This window comes from Suncus etruscus, chromosome 2 (assembly GCF_024139225.1).
Source record: "Suncus etruscus isolate mSunEtr1 chromosome 2, mSunEtr1.pri.cur, whole genome shotgun sequence".
In the NCBI taxonomy this organism is placed as follows: Eukaryota; Metazoa; Chordata; class Mammalia; order Eulipotyphla; family Soricidae; genus Suncus; species Suncus etruscus.
This window is the reverse complement of record NC_064849.1, coordinates 136653947-136678361: the sequence shown is the minus strand read 5'-3', so window position 1 is coordinate 136678361 and position 24415 is coordinate 136653947. Positions and strand designations below refer to the sequence as shown.

Here is a 24415-nt window from a genome sequence, read left to right as displayed (position 1 = left end):
TCTTTGATTTCATCTCGGACCCACTGGTTATTCAGTATGAGGCTGTTTAACTTCCAAGTGTTAAAGTTTTTCTTCTGTGTCTCTTTGGAATTCACATATAATTTCAGAGCCCTGTGGTCAGCGAAGGTAGCCTGCAAAATTTATGTCCTCTTGATATTATGGAGGTATGCTTTATGTGCCAGCATGTAGTCTATCCTGGAGAATGTTCCATGTACATTGGAGAAAAATGTGTATTCAGGTTTCTGGGGATGGAGTGTCCTATATATATCTACTAGGCCTCTTTCTTCCATTTCTCTTCTCAGGTCTAGTATATTCTTGCTGGGTTTCAGTCTGGTTGACCTATCCAGTGTTGACAAAGCTGTGTTGAGGTCCCCCACAATAATTGTGTTGTTATTGATATTATTTTTCAGATTTGTCAACAATTGTATTAAATATTTTGCTGGACCCTCATTCGGTGCATATATGCTTAGGAGAGTGATTTCTTCCTGCTCTACATACCCCTTGATTAATACAAAATGTCCATCTTTGTCTCTTACAACTTTCCTGAGTATAAAGTTTGCATCATTTGATATTAGTATGGCCACTCCAGCTTTTTTATGGGTGTTGTTTGCTTGGATAATTTTCCTCCAGCCTTTTATTTTGAGTCTATGTTTGTTCTGACTATTCAGGTGCGTTTCTTGTAGGCAGCAGAAGGTTGGATTGAGTTTTTTGATCCATTTAGCCACTCTGTGTCTCTTAACTGGTGCATTTAGTCCATTGACGTTGAGAGAAAGAATTGTCCTGGGATTTAATGCCATCTTTATATCGAAATTTGATGTGCCTTTTGTCAGTCTTGTCTTAAAGTAGGTTTTTTAGTTTTTCCTCTTAAGAATGGTTTTGAGGGGGCCGGGCGGTGGCGCTGGAGGTAAGGTGCCTGCCTTGCCTGCGCTAGCCTAGGACGGACCTCGGTTCGATCCCCCGGCGCCCCATATGGTCCCCCAAGAAGCCAGGAGCAACTTCTGAGCGCATAGCCAGGAGTAACCCCTGAGCATCACAGGGTGTGGCCCAAAAACCAAAAAAAAAAAAAAAAAAAAAAGAATGGTTTTGAGGGGCCAGTGTGGTGGTGCTAGAGGTAAGGTGTCTGCCTTGCCAGTGCTAGCCTAGGACGGACCACAGTTTGATCCCCCGGCGTCCCATATGGTCCCCCAAGTCAGGAGTGACTTCTGAGTGCATAGCCAGGAGTAACCCCTGAGCATCACTGAGTGTGGCCCAAAAACAAAAACAAAAACAAAACAAAAAGAATAGTTTTGAGTCTGTAAAATTTCTGAGCTGTTGTTTGTCTGTAAAACCATGTATTCTTCTGGCAAACCTAAAAGTGAGTTTTGCTGGGTACAGTATTCTAGGCGAAGCATTTATTTCATTGAGTTTTGTCACTATGTCCCACTACTGCTTTCTGGCCTTGAGTGTTTCTGGTGACAGGTCTGCTGTAAATCTCAAGGATGTTCCCTTGAATGTAATTTCCCTTTTTGATCTTGCTGCTTTCAGAATTCTGTCTCTATCTGTGGGATTTGTCATTGTGACTAGGATGTGTCTTGTATTTTTTCTTTGGTTGGTACTCTTTGGGCATGCAGGATTTGAGCGCATATATTCTTTAGCTCTGGAAGTTTCTCTTTAATGATGGGGCTGGAGATAATGTTGCTCTTGACCATTGATTCTTCCTGGAAATTTTCTTCCTGGGTCTCTGGGACTCCAATGATTCTTAAGTTGTTTCTGTTGAGCTTATTATAGACTTCTATTTTTCATCTGTTCCCATTCTTGACTAATTTTTCCATTGTCTGTTTATTTGCTTTAAGTTTTTTTTTTTTTTTTTTTTTTGCCAATCTCTCCCACTGTATGGAGTTGTTATTTATCTCATCTTCCACAGCACTAATTCTATTCTCAGCTTCTGTTACCCTCTTGGAGAGTTTATCCATTTTGTCATTCAATTCGTTTACTGAGTTTTTCAGGCCCGTTATTTGACCTGTTATTTCAGTTTGGAGTTTTCTGATTTCTATCTTCATATTTTCTTAGTTCATATTAGTGTTCTGTTCAACTCGATCCATGGTTTCTTTGAGTTCTTTGAGCATCTTCCATATTTCTTGTCTAAACTCCTTATCTGAGAGATTGATTAGTTGGTTGCCGTTTTCTTAGTCATCAGAATTGTCATCTTCATTCTCTATGTCTGATGCTGGCCTGCATTGTTTCCCCATTGCTACACTTGTAATGTGGGTTTTTCTACGTGTTGTGGTGGTATTCATTGGCTAAATGATGTGTGCAGCCACGCTCTTCTGGCTCCGCCCTTTCTGGATGGGTTGACTTGCCTCCAAGGGAGGGGAGTCCTCTGTGGATGAAGCCTCACACAGAATCAAATCTTAGGCCCGAGCGCGCAGCAGAGAAGACAGTCCGGAGAGAAATGCTGGGCTTCAGTAATCCAGCACAATTCCTAGTGTGCTTTTTTTCTTGTTGCAGTGGTGTTCTTTAATTAGAAAGAGCACACGGCTGCGTAGCGAAGCAGAGTGGCGGTGCTCTTCTGGAACCTCTGGGAGAGTGAATTTTCTGGGCCCTTTTTGGCCCACTCCCAAGAGGTTCAATAGACAGGACAGTCGACAAACACACACCGTTTCTCACAGTCTCACTGGGCAGGCGTAGAATTTTCCCCCATAGTGAAAATATTTTGAGAAAGTTTGTTTAATGTCATTTTGTTGCTACGGTAAGTTTTATTTTCATGCCAAGAGCAGTGTTGTAAAGAGATCTATTTCTAGATCTCTAGTTATTCTTTTATGTGGTTGGAAACTGGAGGGGGTTGGAAATTTCATCATACAAATAAAACACAAATAAAATCTTTTTATCACATCGGTTATTTTGAATGATCTGAACAGTTAGATTAGAGTATATTTTATACTCTAATTGTATATTGTATAGACTAGTATACAAAGCCCATCTTGTAAGTGTTAAACCCCACCTCCTTTCTTATTGGCTCAAGCCAGCTCTGGCATTTTTCAAGGGGTTTGTCCATTGATACTCATTTCCCATGTATAGACTGTAATGCACTATAAAAACTATGTTTCACTCACTATCACAGTCTCACAGATGATGGTAACTATCTTTCTGAAATCATGTGATAGTTTAGAACTAGCATGAATAAACTTTTGGAGGATTAAGGACAGTAAATTTAAGTATAAGTATAGTCATTAACAAAGTAAGGTGTTGAGAAGGAACTTGAGAGAATGTGACATCTTTGAAATAACTTCCTTCCCTTCAACATCTTTTTTATGTGGTCTGAGAAAGAACATGGTCTCTTTTATTCCTCTTTCTTATTTGGTGGTGGCGGCAGCAAGGAGATAGGGAATTGGACCATGCCTGGTAATGGTCAAGTATCCTGCTGGCCAGCAAGGCAAGCACCATGCCCACTGTATCATTATCGTTCCAGCTCCCAGTATTTTTTTTTTTTTAAGATCTGAGTTTGAGGGATATTTAAAGGTGGAGATCATTTAAAAAAAAAGCTGCTTCCTGTTGACTTAAAATATAGGCTAGGGAGGTGGAAGGTAGGTCAAGTGGTGGTATTGATGTTGGAAACATTGAATGCCTAAAACAACTGTATTACATACTTTGCAAATCATGATGATTTAATAAAATTAAATTAAAAATCTGGGGCCGGCGAGGTGGCGCTAGAGATAAGGTGTCTGCCTTCCGAGCCCTAGCCAAGGAAGGACCATGGTTCGATTCCCCATCGTCCCATATGGTCCCCCCAAGCCAGGGGCTATTTCTGAGTGCTTAGCCAGGAGTAACCCCTAAGCATCAAACAGGTGTGGCCCAAAAAACAAAAAAGAACAAAAAAAATCTGTCTCTCAGACAGGGTCTGTAGCAAGGTCATAGAGCACCTGGGAGGCTCACCTTTCTTGTCTTTTCCAGGGCAACCACACTCCGGGCTCCTGCAGTCAGGCCTCATAAGTTGCTACGTCACCTACCTCACTTTCTCAGCTCTGTCCAGCAAACCTGAGGAAGTAGGTAAGTCAACCTTAACTGGACTTGTGTCTCAGTCTCAATCATAAGCACTTTCATTTGGCGAGGAAAGAATTTGTCTTTCTGAAGGATTTAAATGTCAAGGACTCAGAAATTAAAATAGATTATATATCTTGCATTTCTTATTAAATAAGCCTGGGACATAGAAATGAAAATTCTTTACATAGGAATGTGTAGTGTTCCTTCCTTTGTATAGCAAGGACTTGGACAAAGGTGGGCTTTCTCTTTTATGTGCGTTTTCTGCTTTATAGTTCTTCAAGATTTATTTTTTCCCTCTTTTGCTTTTAAGATTACTTTGAGTCATCTTAAGTGACATTTGATTCTAGAGATACCAGAATGGGCATGAAGTTTGGAAACAGACTTACCTGGTTTATAAGACCACTTATATAACTTATACTGTTTACTTACCTTCTCTCTGAAATAAGAATTTATATTAGCTCAGAAAAATAAAAAAGGCTTATCTTTATTACTAGGTGGCTGTGATTCACTCAAGAGTGTATATCTATGTTATACAATTTCCTGCCTCAGCTTTGCCCATAAAATATTTTTAAGTGTTTTATTGAGATGATATACACATTTTAGGTTTTTGTTGGGGGGTAACACCTAGTAGCGTTCAGGGGTTACTTCTGGCTCTGTACTCAGGAATTACTCCTGGCAGGCTCGGAGGACCATATGGGATGCTGGGGATCAAATATGGTTGGCCATTTGCAAGGACACTGTATTATCTCTCCAATCCCCATACAAATTTTATTTCAGTTTTTAAATTCTTTATATCTCTTTATCTTTTGTCACTTTTGTAATAGAATATACAAATGTATATGTAAATATGCATATACATGTAAATTAGCATGTATGTATGTTTGGGAACATTTGATCTTACATGAAGCTAAGTTATATACTCTATTCTTTTTCTTTTAAATTAAATTTTTTGTTTTGTTTTGTTTTGTTTTTTTTGGGCCATACCCGGTGACACCCAGGGGTTACTCCTGGCTATGTGCTCAGAAATCGCTCCTGGCTTGGGGAACCATGTGGGATGCCGGGGGATTGAACTAGTCCCTCCTAGGCTAGCATCAGCAAGGCAGAAGTCTTACTGCTCTGTGCCACTGTTCCGGCCTCCAAATTTTTTTATTTTAAACACTATGGTTTACAGAGTTGCTCATAATACAGTTATTTCTGGCATACAATATTTCAATTCTATTTCCACCACTAGTAATACTCCGGCCACTGTTGTCATCAGTTTCCCAACTTCCCCTAAGCCTGTCCCTTGGTAGATATGAATAATTTACATAATATCACTTGGAATTATTGAAAAACTATTATAAAGGGGCCTGAGAGATAGCATGGAGGTAGAGCTTTTGCCTTGCATGCAGAAGGATGGTGATTCGAATCCCTGCATCCCATATGGTGCCCCGAGCCTGCCGGGGGCGATTTCTGAGTGTAGAGCCAGGGGTAGCCCCTGAACACTGCTGGGTGTGACCCAAAAACCCAAATAAAAAAAAAAAAAGAAAAACTAGTAAAAGAAAGTTAATGAAAATTGTCATCACTAACTGTATATTGATAGTTAAATTCTGTTGTTGGGTATTTTTTTGTTGAGCTTATGTAACTCCTATGATAATTTCACATCTAATTTAGTTTGTTCCAGTTTGAAATTCGTATTAAAACTATGGGGTTGTCACACAACTGCATAAGTAGCCATGTGGTTCAGGACTTTGAGGATCTGTGGAACTGGGCTGATGAACTCAGTTAGTGACAACAGTGGTTCGTAGGTGTGGCTGCCAGAGCTTCTGGAAGTACAGAGTTGGTGGTGGAGTAGAAAATAGGGAGCCCCTGGCTCTCCGCCATCCCTGGAGATGTAAGCCACAAAACCAGAGTGCCTGGAGTTTTGGGTGGCGAAGAGTCTCTGCAGAAATTAATGGAGAGTGGCAAAGCTGAACCATTGGCTTGGCAGCAGTTGTAGGGTGGATTTGTTGTGCAGCCACCAAGGCTTCAGCAGGGCTGGGGACATGCCCTCGCCCCTTCAAAGGACCCCAGTGTGATCAACTGAGAGACTGGTATAACCGTGAATCACCTTTTTTTAAGAATAGGAAAGGGAAATTGTGTCCCCCCCCCCCAGATCGTGCCCCACGGGCATCCTGCAAAGTAGGCGGGTCATATCCAGCAGTGAGGACCAGGGCGTCACCCTGGGTCGTATTTTCCTTACTCATAAGTTTAAGGCATGTCTCCCCTTTTTTTAATTTAGTAAATGCAATGGTAATTTTGGAAGTTTTAGCATCTATAATTGCTATATATGTACAGGTCTTATTTTATAGCTACTTATACCAAAGTATTATAATTGTAGATATTACATTAAGATAAATTATGCCCTATTTTATAATTTTTTCACAAAACGGTTTTTTGAGGGGCCAAACTTGGAGACACTCAGGGATTATTCCTGGCTTTGTGCTCAGAAATCACTTCAGACAAATTTGGGGGACCATACGGGATGCCATGCATTGAACCTGGGTCAACCAGGTGCAAGGCAAAGTGCCCTACCTGGTATGCTATCACTCCGACCCCTCACAAAAAAAGTTTCTTAACTCTTAAGTTTATTTAAATCTAATCTCCCTCAGTTCTTTTGTTTTTGTTTGTTCATTTCTTTTAAGGCCGTACACAGCTCAGGCTTTATTCCTGGCTCTGCATTCAGGATACCATATGGGGTACCAGGGATCGAATGTGGGCTTGGATGCAAGGCAAGCATCCTTTTTGCTGTACTATTTCTTTGGCTCCTCCATAACACATTTAACATTTTTAATTTATTTTTATTTTTTAGCTTAGTGAGTTTTATGGATTATATAACTTTATTTTTTTAATGGCAGGTACCTCCTAATGATAGGAAAATCTTTTAATTTATCTTCAGGCAGTACTGCATAATAGAAAAAATTCATATTGGTCAGATTTTTTTAAAATGTGTTTTCATTGGCTAAGAATAAAGATGAAAGAGTCCTTAAATTACAGCATACATAGTTATGTTTATTGTTTCCAATGTAAATTACTGGTAAAAAATACCAGTAATTTTAGTCTAACTTCAAACACTTAAAATTACTCTAGAAGTGATTTATAAAGTTACTTCTAGATAAGCTTACTTACTGAGATAAGGTACTTCTAACATAAGCTGGTTACTTTATGTTTACGTTCCTTATTTTTGGGCAGACTTGGCAATACGATTAAGAAATGAGATATGTAAAATTGAAGACTAAATTATCATTAATGGTAATGCAGAAAACTGTAATCTGTCAAAAATGTTAAAACCTAAGACTGTACAGATAGTTTAGGGATTAAGGCACATGCTTTGCAAGCATCTGACCCTGGTTCGATCCCTGAGCAGCACTGGGTACATATAGCCCAGGAGACCCCCAACATTCCTGGGCTGATCCAGGCAGCTGTTATAGTCCCCAGGTCTCCTGAGTACTCAGGTATGCCTCCCTCCACCATCAATATTACAAAACAACAACTTTACAATGTGTAAGCATTTCAACTTTCTATGATATTCCCCTATTACTGTCTTATTTTGTCCTGCTCTGTGGCGTTTATAATCTTAATCAGAATAAATTTGAATCATTCAGAAAACACATAACCACTCCAATATTACATCGTGATTCATTTAGCATGAAACAATGAATGTCTGCCAAGTGTAGTAGACAAAGTGGTGTAAATGTTTACACCAATCCCTTGGAAACTAGAGTTTTGTGCATGCTAATAACTAATCTTGACACAAGATCGGTGAGGAGGGGCCGGGCGGTGGCGCTGGAGGTAAGGTGCCTGCCTTGCCTGCGCTAACCTAGGACGGACCGCGGTTCGATCCCCCGGCGTCCCATATGGTCCCCCAAGAAGCCAGGAGCAACTTCTGAGCGCATAGCCAGGAGTAACCCCTGAGCGTCACAGGGTGTGGCCCAAAAACCAAAAAAAAAGATCGGTGAGGAAAGAAAGCTTTAAATCAACTATCCTGTTGATTAATAAATAGATTTTTTTTAAAATATACTCCTGGTTTTGTTTTCAGGGATCACATCTGGCAGGACTCAGGAGGCTGTAGGCACTATAGATGGACCGAAACTGGTTATGTGTCTTAACCTCTTTGCTATTTTTCTGACCTCCATATTTTAGTTTACTTGGTATTGAAGTAACACAAGTTTCCAAAGTGCTAATTTTTGTGCATTTGGTATATTTTCTGCCTCTCTTCTACCACCAATGTGTTGGGGACCCTCTACCACTGTCCTTATATCACACGTTCTTGCTGACTAGGCTTTGTCTTTTCTTTCTCTCCCAAGTTTTGGATGAACACGGGAAGAACAATACGATCTGTTCCCCTGATTTTGGGCAAGGCTTGTACAGAGACAAGAACTTGGTTACGGGACTGGGAACCACTCTCTTGGTGGGGTGCATCTTATATTCGTGGTAAGTCTTAACCATTGCCAGCAGTTCTCTTTATAAACTCTCAAAGTGCCGGGGAAGAAGTTAAATATATTTCATCAGCTTGGAGGGCAACAAAAACAAGATATAATCCAAGGAAGAAAGAAAATAGTCCAATGTAAAAAGAATGTATTACAGCATGAAATCTAGGTGTTTGGACTTCATTTATCTTGTATTAACATGAGATAAATGAAGTAATGCTTACCCAGTACACAGAGGTCTTTTGATGATGTATTAGTTACTACTCAAAGCATCACTGATGGGCAGAGAGAACAAAGTGTGGAAGAGAGAGTGAGCCAGGAGGTTTGAGCAACACTCATCTTAGGGAAATAACTTTTGATCTGCTGTTGATGGGAAGAGTGCAAAGCATGTACGTGCAGTTAGTCTGTGCTTGATCCAGACCAAACCGGAAGTGTGCTTTCTCTTTCATGCAAACACCCACAGTTCATGATGACAGCTACTCAGAAGTAGGTGTGAGATAGAAAAGTGAAAGGATAAAAAAAAAAATCAGTTCTTGTTCTGGGTATGTAGCTTACTGCTCAAACTTTATTTTGATAATGGTCCTTTCACATCTAGATTAGCTTTTGTGTTTTATATTTTATGTCTTGGTGTCTTGGACACCTTCCAATCTTCCTTTGGTTTGAAAGAAAACAATCCCTGTGATACCTTGTGTCTGTTTATATAATGTCTTTTTTTTTTTTTTTTGGCCACACCCAGCGGTGCTCGGGTTACTCCTGGCTGTCTGCTCAGATATAGCTCCTGGTAGGCACGGGGGACCATATGGGACACCAGGATTCGAACCAACCACCTTAGGTCCTGGATCGGCTGATTGCAAGGCAAACACTGCTGTGCTATCTCTCCGGGCCCACTATATGGGATTCTAATGATTGAACCAGGGTCGGCTACATGCAAGCAAATGCCGTATCAGCCCCTATATAGTGTCTTTCTGAGCCAACAGGCATTTTCCCTTACAGCTTCTAACAATCTTCTGGGCCAGTGGACAGACATTTTAGAGTCCACAGAACTGAGTCTTTGTTTTTGTTGTTGTTATTCTTCCTCTTCTTCCTCCTCTTCTCTCTTCCTTTTCCTCTTTTCCTTCTCCCTCTCCTATACTCTTCCTTGTATCAGAGATTGAACCCAGCAACTCACACACAACACAAGTGCTCTACCAATGGCACAGTCTGACTTTCCCAAGTGTAATGCAGCATATTATTAAATTGCCTGTATTGTGGGAGGTGAGGGGTGAAGGATGTGTGGCACTGATTTCTCTGTCCCTGATGTAGTAAGTTTCTGTTGCACCTATAGGATCATGATGGCTACTTGTACTTTTGTGCACTGAGCACTCAGTAAATGCAAAGGAGCTGGTGGGACTGAGGCCCAAGTACCAAATTTTGTGTCTTGAACTGATTCTCTCTCTTTCTTTTTAAATAAACTTTTCCCTCCTTTTGGGGTGGGGGGGGGACCGGCACACCCAGTGATGCGCAGGGGTTACTTCTGGCTATGTGCTCAGAAATTGCTCCTGGCTTGGAGGACCACATGTGATGCTGGGGGAATGAACTGTGGTCTGTCCTAGGCTAGCGTCAGCAAGGCAGATACCTTACCGCTCTGTGTCACTGCTCTGGCCCCAACTTTTCCCTCCTTGATGGTATTTTGGGACTTTTGCAGGAAAAGTGGCTCATTTCATGATTTGTTATTCAGCTTATTTCTGTTTGGGCATGTAAAAAAATATTGGTAAACCAAATGAGAGAGTAGATTCCAAACTACATAGAGAACGTTCTAATTTTAAAGTAAGATATAGTTATTTACACATAAGTAGGAAAAAAAGTCCTGGAAAGAGACAAACCAAAGTTCTATAAGTAGTGGTATTAGGGATAACTTTTTAAACCTTTAATTTTCATTCTAAACCTTTTTATTTTGTGATGAATTAGCATTTCTTATTTATTTATTCATTCATTTATTTCTTTATAATTTTGATTTTTGAGCCACACTCAACATTGCTTAGGACTTATTCTTGGCTCTGTACTCAGGGATCATTCCTGGTGGGTTCAGGGGACCATAAGGGTGGTTCCAGGCATTGAACCAGAGTCATCCATGTACAGGGCAAACATCCTGCCTATTGTATTCACTCTGCCTGTATCCCATTTATTTTGTTTTTAACAGAAAAACTACAGATATTTTACAGAATAAACTTCCGTTTTGTGGGTTGAATGCCCAGTAGCACAGAATAAAATGGAATGTCTAGACTAAATGCTAGTTCTAGTCTAGAACTAAAAGTAATTAAAAAAAAAAAAAAGCTCTAGATTAGAGCTTTTATTTCCTAGGAACACATTAGTGGTAAAGATTGGCACATATGGGCCTGGAGAGATAGCACAGCGGCATTTGCCTTGCAAGCAGCCGATCCAGGACCAAAGGTGGTTGGTTCGAATCCCGGTGTCCCATATGGTCCCCCATGCCTGCCAGGAGCTGTTTTTGAGCAGACAGTCAGGAGTAAGCCCTGAGCACTGCCAAGTGTGACCCAAAAACCAAAAACCAAAAAAAAAAAAAAAAAAAAAAAAAAAAGATTGGCACATATGGAGGCCCCACAAAATGACAGGGTTTGCCTTTCAGATATTCATTACCACTCTTGATATAGAGGTCACCTGTACAACACACTGCCACCATGCTCAGGGCTAACTTCTGGCTCTGCACTCAGAAATCACCGTTGGTGAGCTCAAAGACATTCTTAAGTTTCAGGAATTGAACCCGGCTCAGCCATGTGCAAGGCAAACCATCCTACTCTCTTATTATTTCTCCAGACTTTTCTGATCTTTTATTCATAAGATTTTATGGATTGGAATGCTTATTATAATCATTAAAATGTAAATATTCTTTCAGATGGAAATTCCATATAACTTTTTGTTTTGTCTTGTTTTTAGGCCATACACAGTGGTTCTCAGGGCTTCTTCCTAGAAGAACTCAGGGGATCCTATAGTTCAAACCTGGGGCTGCCATGTGCATGACAAGCACCCACTGTATTATTGCTCTGGAAAATTAACTTAGATTTAAGGGTCCAGAGCAGTGGTACAGTAAGTAGGACACTTGTTTTCCTATGACCAACTCATGTTTAATCCCTGAAAATTCCATAAGGTACCCTGAACATGATCAGGCAGGAATGACTCCTTAGTGCAGTCAGGAGTAATCCCTGAGCACCACTGGGTGTGGACCAAAAAAAAATTAACTTGTATTTCTTCCCATGGATATTAAGTACTCTTTTAAATCATAAATGATAAGCATAGAAAAGCCTACACTCTTTTATGTGAGAACAAAGTGGATATGTTTTTCATGTATAAGAATGTCACATAGACATTCTTTCATAAGTGAGACTCAGCCTTTGAGCCAGCATTTGATAGCAAAGTGGCCCTGGCTAGTGTAGGGGTTTAAAGTATAAACGGGTCAGGCTGTTGAATTGAGTGAAAGGCTGAAGTAGCAATGCACTTCCTCCCAGAGAAACTGACTTGCTGATGACTTGGTTGAGCCTATTTTCTGCCCCTGCAGTGACAAGATTATCCCTCTCTCCCACCACATGCCTTCAGGCTAGCACAGAGGATGCTTGCAGGCTGACACTTGGGTCTTTGTCATCAGTCCTCAGCAATTGCAATAGGGGCTGACATGGACCCTTGCCTGCTGCAGTTACTTGCCAAGTGAATTGACATTTTAGCTGGGACTTTTTAAAGTCTGTGTCTATTTCTGCTTAAAAATGTCCTCCATCCCTACCGTGGTTGCTAGCCATAGGAAAACTAAATGTTTTTACCCCCTTAAGCCAACTTTTATAAATTAATCTCTCTAGGGTTTAATTTTATCTCATCAATACTTTTCTGTTGAATTTTCTAAACAGAAAACCTTGTTCAAGATTATTTCAGTAAATAGCTGGCCCCTTGGTCTTCTTGCCCTCACTTTTTATTGACATTCCTGGGGTCTTGGTTTCACAAGGTAAAAGAGAAGTCAAAAATTATTTTTGGTGTTTGAGAGCTGAGAGGCATAATTCAGAAAATAGGACTAACACAGGATTGTTTCTTGACCTGTGAAGTTCTCTTTACACAGTGATCTTTGATTTTTTTTTTATTTACTTAAACAATTTTATACAGAGGCCAGAGGGATAGCACAGCTGTTACGGCATTTGCTTGCATGTAGCCAACCCAGGTTCAATCATTAGAATCCTGTATAGTGGGCCCGGAGAGATAGCACAGCAGTGTTTGCCTTGCAAGCAGCTGATCCAGGACCCAAGGTGGTTGGTTCGAATCCTGGTGTCCCATATGGTCCCCTGTGCCTGCCAGGAGCTATTTCTGAGCAGACAGCCAGGAGTCACCCCTGAGCACCGCCGAGTGTGGCCCAAAAACCAAAAATAAAAAATAAAAAAGAATCCTGTATGGTCCCCTGAGCCCACCGGTAGTAACTTCTGAGTGCAGGGTCAGGAGTTACCCCTGAGCACCACTGGATGTAGCCTCCAAAATGGAAAAACAAAATTTTATAATTGCTATGAAATTATGAATTTATTCATGTTTGAGCTTCAGACATACTGTTTCAACACTAATCTCTTCACCAGTGTCTACTTGCCTCTACTATCTCCCACCCACAATGCTACCCACCAGTCTGCTTCTACAAGAGGTCCTTTATACGTATAGGCACTATGGTTTACAGTGCTTTGCTGATAGAGTTTTATACATAACATTGCACCACCTTTCAGCACCACCTTCTCCTCCTGGTTGAATGCTTCCCTATGGTATAGGTGCTTCCCTCAGTGATCGTGTCCCAAGACACCAGCTCTAGAGTCCAAAGGTCAGTCAGTATGGGGAGACAGCAGGGAGTCAATTTAGCTTGATTTGAGGATCCTTCACTTAGGCATGAGACAGGATCTACCTCCTTGGCTGTGATGACACCTATGCTTCTGTCAGGCTGACTTGTTTTCTTTTTTCTTAGTCTGACATCCACAACCAGATCAAGTTCAGATGCTCTGCAAGGACGCTATGGGGCTCCTGAGCTGGAGGTAAGTGGTCCACCCCGTCCCCACTTCTTTCTAGCTCTCCAGCTACCCATCTTCCATCCTCTTTCCTCTGGATATACATCTTTCTGGATTTACCTTCCATGATTTCCTCCTTTTTCCCTTTGGAAAGAAAGGTAAGGGTTTTTGTTTTTTGGTTCATACCTGGCAAAGTTCAGGGGTTACTCCTGGTTCTGCACTTAGGAATCATTTCTGGATAGGAATCATTCCTGGATGTGTTTAAGGGATAATATAGGGTCAGCTGAACTGGGATCAGCTGCATGCAAGGCAAATACCCTACCCATAGTACTATCTCTCTGGCCCCATTGTCAGGTTGTGTGTGCTGTTATTGTTGTTGCTGTTGTTCTTTTTGGCAGAATAAATGCTCTGTGTGAGGAATATCATTAGAAATGTAATTCAGGAGTCAGAATAATAAGAGGGTAGGGTGTTTGTTTTGCATGCAGCCCACCTGGGTTCAATCCTCAGCATTCCATATGGTCCCTAGAACACTGCCAGGTATAATTCCTGATCTCAGAGCTAGGAATAACCTCTGAGCACCATCTGGTGTTGCCCTTAAACAGCAACAAAAGTGATCATTCAGTTCTTTTTTTTTTTTTTTTTTTTTGGGGGGGGGCCACACCCGTTTGACGCTCAGGGGTTACTCCTGGCTATGTGCTCAGAAATCGCCCCTGGCTTGGGGGGACCATATGGGACGCCGGAGGATCGAACCTCGGTCCGTTCCTTGGTAGCGCTTACAAGGCAGACACCTTATCTCCAGCGCCACCTTCCCGGCCCGATCATTCAGTTCTTGATTTTTCTCCAACAAAATTAGTCTATGCTGTAACATCCTGCCAGTGGCTAGGGTAGACTATCAGGTCGAACTGGCACTGGCCCTGCTTTTCTCCTCTGTCATCATCGAGGGCATAGGGTGGACATCAGAGTTGGGAGGGGGTTCTCCCTAACTTCCATTTCATCACTCTGTGCTTTCTAGTCAGCATGACCATGCATGCCTCTCGGAGCTGCTGCAAAGGAGGAGCAAGACAGGGGAGGGCCCTGTTCATCTCTCTGTCCTTTAGTTTACCAAATGTCCTCAGCTGACTATTTCACCAGGAAAAGGAATTTTATATAGTAGGTTTGTGCAGAAGCAGACCCTGAGGTGCTGGGGATCACCAATTGAGGCTCTTGCACTCAGAGTCTGCGCTTTGGCCCCTTAGCAGCTGTCTGTGGACTGGCAAGATGTTTGTTCCTTTTTTCCTTGTGTAAAAGTCTTTTCTGAGGCCCTCCATAGCAATCCGCTAAGGTCAAAGAAGGTCAAGTCACATGGAGACAGCCAGGGAAGGACCCAACTTCACAAGTGGGAAGAATGAATGGGCAGGTGCCAGTGATGGCTGGGACTTGACATCACTTGCCTTGTGCCATGCCCTGTTGTAAATACACCTCTGTGGTTGCATTTGATCCTCACTGAACCCCATCAGGGTTCAGCTCCATTTCACAAAGATGGAGAATTAGAGAGAAGTGAAGTCAGTGAGGCCCTCAAGCTGTCCGTTTGCCAGCAAGTTAGTCTCTTCCTGCTCTCTGCTGTTCATAGGCCCAGCTGCTGACCCACCTGGCATCAGACCCCACTATGGCACAGTCGCATTTTCTGAGTAGTAATAAAAGGGCCCTAAGTGTCCAGGCAGGGCTGCCCTTCTGCAGCTGGGCATCTGGGGGCTGCTCTGGGACACCTGACCTGGAGATGGGAGCCATTCTGAAGCATTGTCAATCTGCCAGCTGCCCTCACCAGCTCTTCTCACGAGGAGCTGCCTATTGTTTGCTAGAAGGCAGGGTTTTGTTTTCATCCCTGACTTGGGGACCACCTGCTGTGGTGCAGTGGGGAGTGGGGCTTGCTGGTTTCAAGATCCCCATTGTTCAGAGAAAGCTCAAAGAAGGGCCTGTCTCCAACTTAGATTTAGGAGCACATGTTGCCCCTCCTGCCTTCTCACTTCACAGAAGGAAAAACAAACCAGTGTTTTCTTCTGAACTGGAGAGCCTGCTCAGGGAATGTGGTTTCCCTCCTCGCTTCACATTTCACAGGATGCACCTTTAAAAGAGCGACTTAATCGCTTCTTGCGGTAACCTAGACTTCCAGGGACCAGGACCACCGGCCTACCGAATCAGGCCACCCACCGATGAGTCGTAGACTGAGTCACTTAGTGCAAGAAGCTCTCAGGGTTATATCTCCACTGCCCTCCCCAGCTTGCAGAGAAGTGAGGCCTTTTTGTTTTGGGGCCACCTGGGTGGTACTTAGGTATTACTTCTGGTCTTGTGCTCAGATTACTTCTGGCAGACTCAGGGGACCATGTATGGGATGGGGATGGGAGGGATATTGAACCCAGTGCAAGGCACTTACCGCTGGGCTGAGCCTCAGGCTTCTTGCCTTGCCTTTGTCTGGTTCTATCCCTGGGCCTGTCATGTGACCTACCTCCTCTCATCTCTGCAGCAGTAGAGAGGAGTAGCCTCTAGTTAGGAGTGGCTTCCAGGATAAAGAGTATTTTTATTATTATTATAGTGAAGTGGCATGTGGAGTGGGGTGGGTTCTTGTTTGGTTCTTGTGGTGATCAGATCCAGTTTTCCAGATACAACTAGCTGCACAGGTGATCCTCTGTGTGAGGATGTGGAGCACTGTGGCTCCACAGAAATGAGCCATTAGAGCTTCTTCGGAGGCACCCCTTCATTGCATATGGTTGCTCAAGAAGGAGGCTGTTGGTGAGCAGGTGTGGAGGTGTGTACACTCCCCCACCCCGCCCCATCTCTATGTCCATTGTCTCTTTTGTCCCCAGTACCCAGAACATGCTGGAAGACTATGTTAACAGCCCCTATCAGAACAGCTCAAGTGGACAGTTCAGGGTCTGGGGTGTAATTCAGAAAGAGAGGCTCTCTGTGCAGAGTAGGTAGGGAGCTTCCATGTGTTACTGCCATGGAGAAAGGAAAGTAGCCATCTTCTTGATGTGTCTCATCTGGCTTTGCTTCCTTCCTTAGGTCGCACGATGCTGTTTCTGCTGTGGCCCTGATGGAGATGGTAAGTGACAGCTGGCCTGTGGGTCTTTGTGACTGCATCCGCAGTGCATTTGGGTCTGACAAAAATCACCTGAACTATGGTTTACTGATAATAGGTCTTTCATATCCTTCCACAAGAATTGTTGGGTGTTAGATGGATGTTCTGGCAGGCAAGAATCTCCCTGTATTTTGGCTCATATTTAAGTTACAGCACATTGAGATTTAGGGGAAAAGAAAGTACATTTTGGGGGGAAGATTACCCCACACTCACTAATGTTCAGAGGTTGCTCTAGTCTTTATGCTCAGAGATCATTTCTGGCAATGCTCAGGGGCCATATGGAGTGCTGGGGATTGAACCTGGGTCTACTGCATGCAAGGCAAGTATTATATGTGCGATACTATTGCTCCAATCCCAGAAAGTACATTTTTAAATGGAATAATATTTGGAAATTGCCAAGAGATTCTGGCACTTTGTTTCTTAGAATGTTAACTTCCTTCAACTCAGCTTTTTGGATTTGAGGAACCCTTGTGCTCTTTGGAGTTTATAATAAGTCTTGTGCTTTGAAGGGCTCTTCTGCTGCTAAAATATTTCTGATGTTTAATAACTCATCTTGTAAAGAAAGGTTCTGAGGGTGAGGTAGGTTGTGTGTTTCTGTTAATATGAATATATTGCTTAAGGATACCAATGGCCTTTTCTCTTTATTAAACACACACACACTCACACTCTTCTAGTCACAGATAGAAAAGCTCTAGATTGAAGTAAGTAAATATGGTTTTGTATGTGCATTATTCATTCATTGACCTGTGCTGGTTTTATGATTCACAGACACTGAAGAACAGGAGAATGTGAAGGAGGGAATTTTGGTCATTTATGACGAGAAGCGAAGCACTGTCTACAGCTATTGTCACTTCCATTTTGTGTTCTTTTTGGCTTCTCTCTATGTGATGATGACTGTCACCAACTGGTTCGAGTAAGTGGCCAAATTTTTTACACCTTTTAAATGGGATAATGGTTTAATTTGGGGGCTACATCTCAAAGTTGTCAGGGATTATTTCTGGCTCAATGCTCAGGAGTGACCTCTGGTGGTGCTCAGGTGATCATATGTGGTGCAGTGAATTAAACCAGTATAATGGCATCAAAGCCACACGCAAGGCAAGTGCCTTACTTCCTCTACTCTTTCCCTTCTTGTTTTTGGTGCTTTGTGTGTGTGTGTGTGTGTGTGTGTGTGTGTGTGTGTAATATTACACCTGTGGTGCTTGGTGTGTGTGTGTGTGTGTGTGTGTGTGTGTGTGTGTGTGTGTGTGTGTGTGTGTGTAATATTACACCTGTGGTGCTTGGGGTTAATTCCTGCCTCTGAGCTCAAGGATCAGTCCTGGTGGGTTCAGGGAACCATAGGTTCAGGGATGCCAAAGATACAATCCAAGCCAGCATGCAAAGCAAATGCATGGAGATTGGTGCTGCTTACTGAATTTTGAAGAAATAGGAAGATGGATCAGAGAGAGTACCAGATGTAAGGCACTGGCCTTGCACACAGACAGCCCTGGTTTGATTTTTCTGCATTGCATATGGTTCCCTCCCGCATTGAACTCCATCAGTATTCACCCTTAAGGTGTGGCCCAACACCTTACCACCACTTAATTTAAATAAATTAAAAAAAAAGTTGGAAGGTTAGTTCCATATGGGGAATCTTAGTAAATCAGAGGAATCATAATGGAAGAAAACTTGGATTATTTAGAATTACTTTGTGTTTTTCTTCAGTCTTTAAAAAATACTTTCATTACATTATAAAAGTTTTTTTAGAAAGAAGCTAAGTAATATAAAAATGTGAACAATGAATGCAATAAGCCCTATTAATAATCTGGTGGTTGTCATCCCTCCCTAGAATGATTCTAGGGCACTGCCGGGTGTGACCCAAACGTCCCTCCCCAAAGTAAAGATCCCATCTTGGGGCCTGGAGAGAGATAGTACAGTGGGTAAGGCACTTGCCTTGCACATGGGAGACCTGGGTTCAATTCCCTGCATCCCATATGGTTCCCTAAGCCGGCCAGGGGTTATTTCTAAATATGTTCCAGCAAACAAACAAACAAAACCTTAAAAAATAAAATTTCTTAAACAGCGTTTCCAAGGGAATTCACTCCCTACCCCTTTCCTATACGTTGCTCAACTTTTCAACTTTGAGAAGCAGGCAGGCATTCTTGGATTTGGTACAGGTAGCTGATCACAGTAGAGTATCTTTCACAGATGTAGTGATAATACAGTGGGTAGGACACTTGACTTGCAGTTGGCCAACCCAAGTTCAATTCTTGGCACTGCATATTGTCTCATGAATACCACCAGGCGTGGTTTGTGGTGATAGTTATACAAGTCTATGAAACCATGAAAAGTGGTTGAACAGTTTTAATAAATATGAGTCTATTTTGAAAAAGAAATAACTAAGGAAGAAAAGGAACACTGATCACAGCTGGGTCTTGTCTCCACAGCTATGAACGTGCCAACATTGAAAACGTCTTCAAAGGGAACTGGTCTATCTTCTGGGTCAAGATGGTCTCCTGCTGGGTGTGTGTGTTGTTGTACCTGTGGCGGATGGTGGCACCGCTCTGCTGCCCCACTCGTCAGTTCCCGGTCTGATCATCAACACCGTCTTTTTGACTCAGCAGGACCTGTTGGAACCAGGGCCTAGTGACTGGTGCTTCCCCCTCCTTCCCCCCGAGCTGGATCACTTTCAGAAGACACCTCAAATTAGCTTTTTAATTTTGCAATTGGAAAAGAAGTTAAGAAAACTTTTGTCCCAAAAGAGTTGAGACCAAAAAATGTTTTTTCAACCGTAGTGATAAGTGCTTATATAATAATGTCCTGGATGGATCTTATCCCTCAAAACTGTGGCGATCATAGATAGAATTATTTTCTCCTGGATTTTCTTTCCATAATTTGGGATACAGCATCTTGTCACAGTGATTACGCTGATTTGGTGTGGCCTGTCATTTTTACCCTGAGAACACAGATTCGTGTCAACATCTTGAGCATCTTCTCTGCTAAAGTGGGCCCTTCTCCCTTCCTGCAGCTCCTGAGTGTTGAGGGGCTTCAGGAGGAATACCTGCTTTGAAAACCACCTGCATGATGTTTCCTCCTGGCTACCAGATTTGAAGCTGTGGTGCTGGGAATCACAGGCTTCACTTTTCTCACAGGTCCTCTCTTCTTTCCTGGGCCCTGGTTCTGTTAGAATGTGAAAAAGCACAATTGGCCATCACTACCCTATGATTCCCCCGACTGTATCATCACTACTTGATCCAAGTTCCTGCAATAATTCTGACTTATTTCTGGTGTTCTTCGTGGGCTTAAATAATAGTACTTGTGTTGTTTTGTCTGCCTAGAGGGCTACAGTTCTTAACTTGTGTGTGTTAGTTATTAACACTTCAGGACCTTACCTAAAATGTTGTGACCGAAGCCTGATGTACCTACCCCTCTTCAGGTTGAGGCCACCTCACTCTCAGTTTCTCTTCTACCTTGTGAGTCATAAAAGCAGAAGAGCTTTTGTTTTCTGTATTTGTAATATGACAGGATCATAAGATAAGTGTTTATCATGAGTGTTTTTCAGAAATCATATATAGCACCTCAGACATGGATAATCAGAAAGTTATACAAGTTGTGATAGTGACCAAATCTACTTAGAGGAAAAGCTAGGTGGAAGGAGGTATTTAACTAAGTTAAATAATACACAGACTTTTCCATAACATTTAATTGTAAAGTAATACTCATGAGAAGTTTGACTTTGGGCAGCTGTTCTGGTGTTGAGGTCAGTCAAGGAAAAGTTGTTCAGGAGGAGGATTATTAGAAATCCCAGCAGAGAGAGTTAAGGACACCCTTGGTAATTATTTGTACAGGTTGAAAAAAAATCTACCAGAGAAAGAGTTCACAAGGCTGAGATATGCTTTGCATGTATGGTTCCCTGAGTACTGCCAGGACCATCCCTTTTTGGCCCACAACACCTTCAGCAGTGGATTTTTAAAAAAAGGATGAAATTATCCTTTAAACAGCCTTGGTAAAGAGGATCTAAGACCGAAAGGGTTTGGCCTATACTTTTGGAGTCCTACTGCCAGATGGGCTCCCATGTGCCAAAATGCTGACTTGAAAGATTCTTCCTTACTACTTATTCCTTTGCTGTCCTCACCCCAAAAACAAGAGGGGAACAAATACAATGGGTGAATTCCTTGAGGAACTGGCCTCACAGAGTTGTGAGTCAGTATTTAAAAGCACTCATCAGATATGTATCTGAGCCACCTCCTCTAGTAAATTTTATCCAAGGTCAGTTTTTGACTTCCAGCCTGAAGCACTCTGAATTTGGCCGTTGAGTGCATATGTGGCCTACCAAAACAAAATACCACCCTAGTGGTGGCAGTTGGGATAGCAGTTCCATGGGCCCATCAAGTGTGAGATGCGGCAACTCTGCGGAACAGATTGGCTTCAGGAGCTATTTTGTGAAGAAGGTCAGAAAGACCAATCTGTGGTTTGCTTGCATTTGCTTCCTGCTGCTTTCCCACTGGTCTTGCCTGCTGGATGGCCCTTCAGTTGAACAACTACAAGGTGCTTTGGTTGGCCTGAGTGTGACTTCCTTCTTGGAAAGCAGCTCAAGAAACCCAGAGGCCAGAGCCTTGCCCCGCACAGGACTCTGGACTTCCGAAGCCCAGCCAATCTAAGTGCACCAGCTGCTCAGGACCATGTGCCTTGAAATTTCCTTTCTAGGGAATCTTTTAGGGTAAGGCAACTGAGGGGATCCAATCACTCTGGTTTTATTCATTTGCAGCTAAGTTTTAAAGCGAGTTGCTCAGACCAGAGGTCTAAAACAGCAGGTAAAGTACTGGGTTTGATTCCCGGTGCCACATATAATGCCCCTGAGCTTTGTCAAGAGTCAGTCTTGCTGGGTGTGCGCCTCTCCCCCCAAAATAGACAAATATAATTGAGAACAATAACAATAAAACAAGTCTATTTAAATGAAGGAGAGCGATGTGGATAAGTTCTGAGGACATGACATTAAGAACTTGACTTGAGGGGGCCGGGCGGTGGCGCTGGAGGTAAGGTGCCTGCCTTACCTGCGCTAGCCTAGGAGACGGACCGCGGTTCGATCCCCCGGCGTCCCATATGGTCCCCCAAGCCAGGAGCGACTTCTGAGCGCATAGCCAGGAGTAACCCCTGCGCGTTACCGGGTGTGGCCCAAAAAACCAAAAAAAAAAAAAAAAAGAACTTGACTTGAATGATTGCTGGTAATAAACAGTGGTCAGATTCTGAAAAACCTACATTTTTGTACTCTAGCGACTTTAAAACTGGAAAATTGTGCCAATTGCTTGGAGTTGCTATAATGATGGTGTTTCATTTTTTAAAATGGGTTTTTGTTTTCTGTACCTTTGGCTTCAGGAGCTATCTTGTGAAGGAGGTCAGAAAGACCCGTTCGTGGTTTGCTGGTATTTGCTTTCTACTGCTTTCCAGCTGGTTCTTGCCTGCTGTACTGCCCTTCAGTTAATCAAGTACGAGGTCCCTTGTACCTGATTTTAAAAGTCCATTTCAAGAAGCTGCTGGTCAGACTCCTTTAGTGCTAAATGCTGACGGTTTTTAGAAACTATATGTGTGTGTCATCTGGTGTGGGAACTTTCCTCTTATTATTATTATTTTTTTTTTAGTAGAAATGCTAAATGGAGGGCAGGATCTTTTCTGGGAATGTGACTATACATACTGTAGATGTGTCACCTAGACTGAAGACAGACTTTCTGCAAGCCCTTCTGGGCCATGTAATATGAGTTGGTTTTTAGTTTGTCTTCATAGTTTCTTGGGAAATGGCTTGAACTATCAGTGTGTTTGTTTTTTTTTTCCCCCAGAGTTGGGAAAGCAGAGTTCCTGGGCCTCCTGGTTTTGTACCCTTCAGTAGAGGCCACCTAGGAGCATTGTGTTGCTTCCACATCAGAGGATCTTATAGTGCCGATTCTTCCTGTCAACCATTGCCTTTTTCTTTTTTTTTTTTTTTTTTTTTTTTGGTTTTTGGGTCACACCCGGCAGTGCTCAGGGATTATTCCTGGCTTCACGCTCAGAAATTGCTCCTGGCAGGCACAGGGGACCATATGGGACGCCGGGATTCGAACTGATGACCTCCTGCATGAAAGGCAAACGCCTTACCTCCATGCTATCTCTCCGGCCCCAACCATTGCCTTTTTCAAAATTGGGTACTTAATTTTGGCCACAAGTTTGCCACCATTGGTGCTTCATGCCACCCTGCAAAGGGAATTCTAGAGTATTTTAGCTACCTGGGCTTTTCTCTCTTTAATGCCTTTCTCAACAAATCTCATTTTGGTGTACATTTGTGTCCAGTCTTTCTTGGAAATAAAAGAGGGGCTTGACCCACAACCAAGGTGTGACCTTGAGCTAAGACCCAGTTCATCCCAAGCCTTTCTAAATCAGGGACAGTACAGGAGCCATGTGCTCACAGAAATTTAAAATTCTCTAGCACTTTCTCCTCATTTGCTGATAGAAATAATGCCCCATGGCTTCGTTCTTAAGACACCCCTTTTGTTAATTTGTTAAGCCCTCAGATATTTTTTCCTAGTCAGAGATGTACCCCCTAATATTGACACTTACTTCACAGGCTTAGAGAGCTGTTTACATAAGTCTTCAGAATTAACCTGACATTTCTAAAGGTCTTTCTCTATTATTCCTCAGCAAATTATTTGCAGAGGTGCAGTATTTTTGAAGTTGGGGGAAGGGTGGGGAGGGTGGATATTTGGCTTTACCAAAGAGGTGTTTTTCTTTGTTTTTTGTTTTTTTGTTTTGTAATTTTTTTTTATTTGTAAAGCAAATTTCTTTTAGAAGACAAAAGTTCTTTGGGGAAGGGTGGGTGAAGAAATTTCCAATTCTACTTCTACAAAAGTTTAATCATATTTATATGAGTTAAATGATGGAAGACTTCATAAGGCAATCCATTGCAGTAAAGTATCCTGGGAAATTCTCTCAGGTAAAGAAAGCTTTCAGCAGATGAGTAATATATGTCTTAAGAGATATTTATAAGAAATTTAAGAGGATTGTTTTGTTTTCCTTTATTAAAGCTTAAGATTTTTTACTTTAAAAATATCCACAAAATTTTATAAGTCTTAACTTTGTTATTTTTTTTAACTTTTCTGAAATAATTAGCTGTAGCCAAATTAGATTGAAAATAGAATTTGAAAATAGAGTTTTACTGTTTGGAATTTATAATGGTTTTGGATATATTTAGAGTTTTGGTAACTGCTAATAGTTATTTTTCCCTTTACTCACAAAGGCAACTCTGGGTTTATATTTGTTTTTATTTTTATGTTAATTTTTTCCTATGCAGCATTGGAAGTTGACTAGACTTTTCCTATGTAGAGAACTCAAAACTTGTTAACTGTAATAAAAATTGAAAATCACATTGTCTTTCTCTTCTTCCTATTAGATATCTTTTGATTTGTTTTGGGACATACCCAGGTGTGCTGGGTAGACTGGGGGCCCCTACTCAGTGAACTCTATGATGCTGGGACTCAAAACCAGGGCCTGCAGAATCCAAAGCATGTGTCAGCCCTTTTGCAATCTCACTGATTTCTGAAATATAATTAAAATCTTGTAGTTAATGTTTTCCCAAAATATTGTCTTCAGATGTTAATCAGTTCTGTCCCTCAGCATTAGAGTCTCTTCAGATTATTGATAAGAAAAAAACAAACCTGAAACCCCAAGCATTCTACCTACTTCTTTTTCCTATTCTTTTGCTAGTGACATGCTGTATTGAATATGACAATTCAGTTTTGTTTTCTTTTCCTAGGAATCAAACCTAGATTACATGCATGCAAAGCAAATGCTCTCGCTATTGAGCCACATTCCCA

At 42.0% G+C, this 24415-nt stretch overlaps 2 protein-coding genes across 2 annotated transcripts in view; one reads left to right on the top strand and one right to left on the bottom strand.

Moving 5' to 3' along the window:
• Window positions 1-20974, top strand: part of SERINC5 (serine incorporator 5) — a 111926-nt gene extending 90952 nt beyond the window's left edge. Inside the window, exons 7-12 of the mRNA XM_049766088.1 lie at window positions 3931-4026; window positions 8346-8472; window positions 13444-13510; window positions 16523-16562; window positions 17367-17511; window positions 19022-20974. Of these exons, the coding sequence (XP_049622045.1) occupies window positions 3931-4026; window positions 8346-8472; window positions 13444-13510; window positions 16523-16562; window positions 17367-17511; window positions 19022-19169 (623 nt within the window). The 3' untranslated portion in view covers window positions 19170-20974. The remainder of the gene's footprint in view (window positions 1-3930; window positions 4027-8345; window positions 8473-13443; window positions 13511-16522; window positions 16563-17366; window positions 17512-19021) is intronic.
• Window positions 1-24415, bottom strand: part of CMYA5 (cardiomyopathy associated 5) — a 707985-nt gene that overhangs the window by 150139 nt on the left and 533431 nt on the right. The window lies entirely within an intron of this gene.